The sequence below is a fragment of the Fusarium phalaenopsidis genome (genome assembly GCF_050370095.1).
Source record: "Fusarium phalaenopsidis strain FUZ10S chromosome Unknown contig_32376, whole genome shotgun sequence".
NCBI lineage: Eukaryota > Fungi > Ascomycota > Sordariomycetes > Hypocreales > Nectriaceae > Fusarium > Fusarium phalaenopsidis.
Genome location: NW_028145382.1, coordinates 759,400 through 767,667, shown reverse-complemented (window position 1 = coordinate 767,667; position 8,268 = coordinate 759,400). Strand labels below are relative to the sequence as shown.

At 52.1% G+C, this 8,268-nt stretch overlaps 2 protein-coding genes across 2 annotated transcripts; one reads left to right on the top strand and one right to left on the bottom strand.

Annotated features, from left to right (window-relative positions):
- Window positions 1–4,084: 4,084 nt before the first annotated feature.
- Window positions 4,085–5,562, top strand: LRP88_14876 (class I SAM-dependent methyltransferase; the record flags this gene model as incomplete). Its single annotated transcript, XM_083251210.1, has 5 exons — window positions 4,085–4,288; window positions 4,318–4,445; window positions 4,716–5,003; window positions 5,061–5,397; window positions 5,446–5,562. The coding sequence occupies 5 exons, from the start codon at window positions 4,085–4,087 to the stop codon at window positions 5,560–5,562; spliced, it is 1,074 nt and encodes a 357-aa protein (XP_083093245.1).
- Window positions 5,563–5,846: 284 nt separating this feature from the next.
- LRP88_14875 (HET domain-containing protein) lies at window positions 5,847–7,886 on the bottom strand (the record flags this gene model as incomplete). The annotated part of the gene is made up of 1 exon (XM_083251209.1): window positions 5,847–7,886. One exon carries the CDS (start codon window positions 7,884–7,886, stop codon window positions 5,847–5,849), a length of 2,040 nt encoding a protein of 679 aa, XP_083093244.1.
- Window positions 7,887–8,268: the final 382 nt, after the last annotated feature.

Genomic DNA, 8,268 nt, shown 5'->3' with positions numbered 1-8,268 from the left:
GGTGAGGGTTGCCCGGCCGTCTTCGTGATAAATGAGACGATGCCCCTAGTGGTATCGATACTCGGTAAAGTGTCTGTTCCCCCAGCCCGTACTACCCGTCGCTACCTTGATAACGGTTGACTCGTAGAAGGGAACCCGTGTTCGGTCTTGCCGCAGAGGTATATGATAGATTCGTCACGCCACGCCGTCACTCGAGGGGCTTGATGCCAGTCGCGCAATACGGAAAGTTGATATCCTCGGTGCTAAAGTCACTCGTTAGCCAGACTCATTGCAGCCATTTGGCATCAATATTAGAACGTAACCAGCAAAGGCGCACGCTGGTTAGTACTGTCAACAGCCTAGATGCCCTGGGGTAAAATGTCGTTAAGATGTTCTGGAAGCGGCCAAAGTGCGAGCCGATGGTCTTGCAGGTCGTAGTCCAGGCGCCCTCTTCTGCGATTGCCAGGTAGCCCACTCCTATGCAACTAGTGTGTGTCATGGCGGAGGCTCAAGATGATAAGTAGCAAGAGCCCATACCGCTGTTTAAGAGAGAATAGTAGCCGCAGGAATCGTAGTTGTTTGGCGGCCGATAAGATCGCGCTGATGAAGCGTCGCAGGAGCAGTCAGACAGCCGGGCCAGCCACATCAAACGTGCGGGCGCGACTGGACCTCTCTGTAGGCTGAATTCAGCCATAGTTGCAATGCTTGCTGACGGTCAAATGATCGATAGGTTGTTGATGTGAAAAAGGTCGCCCGCCGCTCAATGTTGAGAAATACTAGCGGCATGAGAGGGGGAACAAAACAAACTGCTTCTTTCAGCGGATCGAGGTGGACGAAACTGTAGGACAACAGAGAGGGGAGCCCCTAAATGCTTCTTCTCCCTCCGGGTTTAATAATAGCTGGAAAAGTCTTGTTCAAGGATACTAGTACGATGGCGTTAGAGATGGCAGTGGCGCTCCTTCAGCCTGCAGCCAGCAGAACGCTGCACCAGCCCACAATCCGTCGACAAGGTCAGCCCTCTCTGTCAAGAGGAGATTGAGCCAACGGCCTACGGGGGCTAGCCTGACTCGGATCGACGCCCAGCTGTAAAGTGCCGGCCCTCCACCACAAGCGCTGATGTCACTGGGACGATCAGCCACTATTGGGAGGCTGAAAGCCTCTCTCTGCAGAGGCCCTGGGTTCTAGGCTTGGAGGCGGTCAAGTCCAGCTGCCGTCGGCTGGTGCCCTAACTGGAGTTCTCCTCCTTCCCCATGGGCTCCATTGCCCCGGTAACAGGGACTCAGTTCGCCGACTTTGGCTCATGGTGAGAGCCTTGTTGCGAGAAGCACAAGGAAGGTCCCGAAGTGGAAAGCTGATATACACTTTCACACCTATCGATACTGGATGTGGAGAGTGATCGTCCTTTACACCGTGTGGGTGCCATTCCCTTCCACACTCACGGGCCCAAACCGCCTCATGAGGCACACACATGTCAAACCACCTTGTCGGTGACTGGTCCAGGTATAAGATAAAGCTCAAAAAAGTCAACGGAGGCGGGATTTAGAGCCTCAGTTTGCACAGCCACTCCCACATGGTCAGTCTAATGATCCCCGCCCCTGGCCTCTTGACGGGGCCGGATTGCACATTCAACTTGATGATTGTGTCTCAAATGGCGTCCAGTAGCTCAACTCCGAACTCTGACCCAGTCGGGGTACCTCATCAGCGACAGAACACACCCTCAATGTGGGCACAGTGGGATCTCCTCTGCGACCGGCACCGCCACCTCCGCAGTATCACCAACTTGAGCTGAATCAGCGCCAAATCCGATACCCCATCTGCTTTCAGAGACAGCCAAGACTCTATCCGCTGCACGTTGGAAACCGTGCATTTCTGCAGATGACCCGTCCTACCAGGCTCAGCCATATGCGTGGGGCGACCCCTCCCGATTGTCGGTCCATCACTGTAGATGGGAGGACAACCCCGTCACCATCAACCTCTTCAATGCCCTCCGAGGCTACGGCTACCTGATGATGAGCAACGCCTCTGGGTCGATGCCCTGTGCATCAATCAGGCTGACGACGTCGAGAAACCACACCAGGTCAACCTGATGAGGACATCTGCTCTTGTAAAACACAAGCTGTCCTCTGGTTGGGCGACTTGCCGAGGACTCTGATTCTTCCCGATTGGCGTCCAAAAAGCCAAGACCCAACGAGAACCTAATCCCTAAACAAAACAGCGTTGGCGGCTTTCACATTTCTCGAAGTCTTGGCTGCCGATCACCACTACGACATCAAGTACGAAGAGCCGGGCCAAGACCTCATAGGCAAGGAGTCGCCGCAATACTTTCCTGATCAAGCTTTCTTGGTGGCATCGTGTGTGTGGACGGTGCAGGAGGCGGTCCTACACACCTCGAAGCCACACTCATGTGTGGCACCTGGAGCTTCGTTCCCATGCTTGCGCAGGTATGAAAGAACGGTTACAGGCATCGACATAAAGGCTGCTGCGGCTCTTTGGTCACTTTAAGGATCTCTATGCCCAAATTCGTGGCCTCAATTACATCAAGCGGTCTTCAAGACACCGACCCTGATGCCGCTTGCTCAACCTTTTTCCGATCGAGACAAGCATCCGACCCGACCCGAGGGATCGAGTGAATGCCTTCCTCGGCCTGGGAAGCAGCATTCCGGCTGATTATTCATCCTCCTTCGAAGACATCTATAGACGCTCAACTCGGTCCTGATCGATGAATGCCACAGCCTTAGCCCATTGTTGAGAATCCCCGAGACGGAACGAAACCCCGCCCTACCGGCATGGGTTCCAGATTGCGTAACGGCGGTGTCCGTAGCCGTCGCTCGGAGATTATCTGGATACGGGTCTTCGCTAATTCTCCGCAGCGAGCTCCCTTCAGCCTTGATCAGGCCATGACCTCGGATAAAGTACTGAGTCTACCAGGACTCGTGCTGGACGATGACGCACATGTCGGAAGAACTCTCAAGAATAGATACAGGTTGAGATGTTGTGTGCGTCTTGTTGGGAGGCAAGATGCCGTTCATCCTGCGTCGGAAGGAAGCATCTAAAGAAGAAGAAGAGGTATTTTATGACTATGCTACACACGCTTACGTGCATGGTATCATGGATGGGCAGTTATGAATGAAGGCCGGGAGCTGGAGTGGATAAATCTTGTGTGATAGGGTAAGCGAAGCGAGCGATGGACAAGGAGCTGATGCAAAGGATTGACGGTCTACGATAATTGATTTCAGCGTATACGATATGTTAGAAAGCCCTGTAAGCGAGTTTGAACATTATCAGAGATACATGACGCACAATGATCTCCATTTCCTTATCAAGGATCCCCATCAAGGTTTGAGCTAGAGCCGCTGGCTAACGGCCGCCTAACTCTGTCTAATTTAGCCTGCCCTAACCGTGAGCTTAATTGACTGGGAATACGCGGGGATGAGATTGACATGCACGGACAGACATCTTTCATATCAAAGATTGAGCTGGAAGGAATATGTTTGTTGTGAATGAAGCTTGGATGGAGATGATGTTATCCCCTGGCATTTGCTCCTATGGGCACATGCTTTGTTGCCTCGGCTCAGCGTCATGCGGGCACAACCGTTTCGTCTCGAAATATCGTGACACTTGCCAAGAGCTTCCAAGACGACGACGATGCAGAGACAACAAACCTGTCATATCGTCTCGTCAACAAATGGCTTACCAAGCTGTTCCCTCTTCTCCCGACCGGAAAACTGCATTCTTTTGTGCAATAATTAAATATTGATAGGTCATTCATTTATGCTCTTGTGCACGGTTGCAAGCGAAAAAAAAAAAGCCCCCCAAATCTCGGCTCGGGTTCCCAAGTCATGCAGCCAGCGTAGCAGCCAACACCCATTATCCTCATAACTGTTGGCCCCTCGAGCGACCGTCTCCACACGCGTATGCAACGGACCCTTGTTTGTGTCTGCTTAATTCACTTAACCAGGGCTTAATAAGGCTGTGAAACATGTCAATTCGGTGCTGTGGAGTGATTCCTTTTTGGGTCGCCCTTTTCCCCTCACGTACGGCAAATCTCTTCACCTGCTGCCTCTTTCGACACCTAGAAGCGACGCTGTTGGGTTGTGTCTTTGCCATGTCGTCGCCGAAACAAGCTTCCTCGCCCAAGTCGCCGTCTTCCCCAGCCAAGGGGCTGAGACTGGCGCGGACCACGCTCCTGAGACAACCGAGCGGTCAGACAATGGCCCAATTGAAGTGGTATGCAGCCCTCCACTTCTGTCTCCAGCCAATCCTTCTCACCCAAGTAGGACGACGATGCCGACTCTACGTACTCAGGGTCGTAGGTTTCCCTGTGAACATCTAGTGTAGCCATCTGTGGACCCTTACATGAACTGCAGCACGCGAGTGACCGATACTGAGTCGCTGCGGACTTCGATCCTCAACTACAAGTGGGAGAATGGCCGCAGATACCACGCCTATAATGACGGCGCATACTGGTTAGAGGTTTCACATGAGTCGTTCCTGTGCATCGCTCACCAATCACAGGGGACCTAATGACGAGCGCCAACAAGAAGCCGAGGATCTCATGTGAGCTTTACCCATCGCATACGTAAGCGGTATCTAATTATGCAGGCACGAGATGTATCGTATCATCCTGGACGGCAATCTCTACGCTGCCCCTCTTGGAGAGAACCCTCAAGTGGGTATTCGTCGTTCATCTCTAGGAGACACCTGTTGACATGATATGTAGCGCGTCCTCGATGTAGGTTGTGGTACGGGAATCTGGGCCATGTGAGTTACCCGTCAGACCAAGCAGCCGTACAACTATCTCATAGCCCTTTTAGTGAATTCGCCGATGAACATCCCTCGGCTGATGTCCTCGGTGTGGATCTCTCGCCCATCCAGCCCGGCTTTGTTCCTCCCAACTGCAAATTCGAGGTTGACGATATCAACCAAGAATGGACATTTCCAGACAATAGCTTTGACTTTGTTCACATCCGGGCCATGACTGGCTGCATCCCAGATTGGGTAGAGCTGCACAAGAAGGCCTTCAAGTAAGTCCCTTGGTCTCTTGACCCTAGGTGTAATGCGGAGGACTCACCACGTTAAAGGGCGCTCAAGCCTGGCGGCTGGGTAGAGCACGTTGAGCTCTGGGGCATCACAAAGTCCGACGACGGATCTCTCAAGGACAACTCCCCCCTTAAGAAGTGGGTGCAAGTCTTCGAAAAGATCGGTGCCCTCACTGGCAAGGGCTTCTTCTACGGTCACAAGGCAGCGAATTTCCAGCGCGAGGCTGGCTTTGAGAACCTCGTTGAGCGAAGACTCAAGATGCCTCTCGGACCATGGCCCAAGGACAAGCGACTGAAGACTTGGGGTGCCTGGAACCGTCAGTTCCTTCTACAGGCTCTTGAGGGATTCTCTATTCGCGGTCTCACTGAACTTCTCGGAGTGAGCGCCACTCATGTCGTCATCTAGACATTCGACTGACTGTTCTAGTGGACGTATGACGACGCCCAGCTGTTCCTGGTCGAGATGCGAAACGAACTTTTGAACCCCGCCGTCCACTCTTACGGAGAAGTGTATGTCAATCCTCCCAGCCCGCTAGATATATGAACCTGACGCCTTTTCTAGGACCATCATATACAGCCAGAAGCCCGAGACTACCACATGATCATTGGATCCCTTCCTTTGTAAATACCTGAGTCTCATTTCGAGACAACCCCAGGGGGCATGAGGTGATGAGGGTATCGGAGTTGTTTCGGTTTGACGAGTGCTATTCATGTTGACACATTCCTTCTGCGCATAAGGGCGTCGAGCATAATCAGTTTCATGTGGAATCCTGAGATTTGCTATTTTTTCTGCATTTTTAGCTTAGAGGTATAGTCTGCCCAACTGAGTTAAACGAGCTCAAATACCATTTCTTCGGGCTTCGTATCGAGGAACTCTCCCTTCATGATACCCTCAACATAAGCATCCCCGAGGAATCGATATTGGCTGCCCTGTGCCCGGAGAACAATAGGTGCCGGCACCGACCAAATGACGGTGACAATATCGCCCTCTTTGACATTTGTGCGTGCCATGCCAAGCCTCCCGTTGGCCGTCTTGAACAGAGTCCGCCCCTTCAGATAAGGCTGAGCAGTCCAGAAGTTGTTGATTAGTTTATCGGCCGCGGAATCTTCCTTATCTGAATCTGATGAATCGTCATCTTCTGAGCCTGACTCATCGCCCGACGTTTCACCCTCAGAGTCCACATCTTCCCACTCATCTTGGCCGTCTGAAACGCCAAGAGATTCTAAGACAGCTTCTGCCTTCTTTACATCTATTTTCTCGCCGCGGAATAAGGCTCGGATGACCTGCCACATTTCTGGGGGTATATCTTTGTCATCTGGTCGCCCTTCATCCTCATCGAATAGATCTTGAAAGCTTAGCATCACTGTCTTCCAGGTGTAGTCTTCTTCGGGCGTTGATTCAGGACCAAGGCCCATGAAGTCAATCACAGGACGTCCAATCATAGCAAAGGCCCTAGCGACTTCCTTCGCGTCGTCGATTTCATCTGCCCAGGAGACATCGGGTAGAGGAGGCATTACTTGGGTGATGATATCAACCACACATCCGAGCCGGCGGAGGACCATGGGATCTTCATCCGGCGACGTTATTAATTGGGGGTTTGGGGCTCCTTTGCTAGCACATGCAAAGCAACTGTATTTGATGGTGTGTATATCGAACCCGTCCTTTCCGATAGTTTCGTAGTCAGGTGTCCATGAGGGCATTCCGGGCGTATTCGTTGGGCGCAAATCGTCCAAAGCTGGCAGGTCTTCCCAGTCACTATCATCACCGTCTCCCATTGGGCGCCACCAGTCGATAAAAGCCTTGGTCGCTCTGGCGAAAACAGTACCGACCGGTTCAGTATAATCTGCGTGCAGCCCGAAAGAGTCACGTTCTCTGACGACACTGAGCAATCCAAAGACGAGGTCCCGGGGCTCAGAGGCAAGATATCTGGGTCCTGTAAGAGTGCCGATTCCGAGAAGGACATGAACAAGGCTTGGTTCACGGCCGCTCATTCGAAGCTTTCGAAGGATCAGTGTCGAAGTCGTAAAGAAGGCTTTGCCTAGTCCCCATAAGAAGGAAAAATTGGATAGTTCATTGAAGATCTCGGTCCATTCCCGGATGACATCTATAGCCTCGATGAAGTATTGGATGGGCATTGATTCATCACCGCATAGAAGGAGTGCATCTTGGGCCAATGTGACCTCTTGGACAATCCATACGCGACGCCAAAATGGCCTCTCGAGGAGATTTCGGAGGCCATCCATCAGTGGGTACTTGCTTAACGGACGCTCGTCGTCGCGGCGATGAAGCCCAGGCTCTTTATACATCTTGTATAGGAACTTTGCAACGGGCTGTGCATTGGAACGGGGCTTCTTCTTGGTCGATAATGCTTCGTAGAGCTGGGGGTTCACTTCGTCCATGTCCCAGTCATCTGTCGGGCCCAGTTCATCAACTAACTCGCGCCCATATTCGCACAATAGCTTCATCGCCTTGTCGGTTCGCGGAGTTCCAGGGCCAAGCCATAGATATACCAGCTTTGCATTGCCGTAAATCCGATCCATGGCGTTTACCTGCCATGTCTTCTCCTCCAGGTCAGTCTGGTTGATGCAGATCCAGTCAGCCCAAAGCCAAGAGGTGACTCCCGCCCGCAAAAGCTGTCGTAAAAGCGAAAAGAGGTTTTCGGGGACTATGAACTCTTCGCCGTCGACACTGACTCGAGCCGTGTCCTTGGGGTCGCCCCAGACATACGACACTGCATGGTAAGGAACTGGGTCGTTGGCCGAGGCATGACAAAGCTCGAGATTGATGACCTCGGCCCCAGGGTCGCAAGCAAGTCGAATGAGTCTGAATTCTTTGTTGGCTTCGCTGATGGGCTTGTATATGAACATGGTGAGTTTCCTGAAGAGAAGAGTGAATGGTTGAGTGAATTACGTTCAATCCGAAACTCCGGCGTTGCATCTCACTGTCTTTAGCGCCGTCTCTCTGTGGATTAGCCCTGGAATTAATAAGTCTCGGTTGGAGGTCAAAGGCGCCTTGCTTTTCATTTAGCGCGGTTCCATCGTTTCATTGAGAAATTAAACGAATGCTACTTACTCATTGCCAAAGCGTCGCCAAGAACAGACCTGAGCGTGATAAAGAGTAGGAAGGGTCAAGATGTTTGAGTGATCATCAGCCTCAATCCGCTACTCATGCGCCAAGACATGGAAATCTCAGCAATTTCACCCAAGCTGGCCGGGCTCTGAGTGGATCTTCCTCCATGCCAGCCATGGC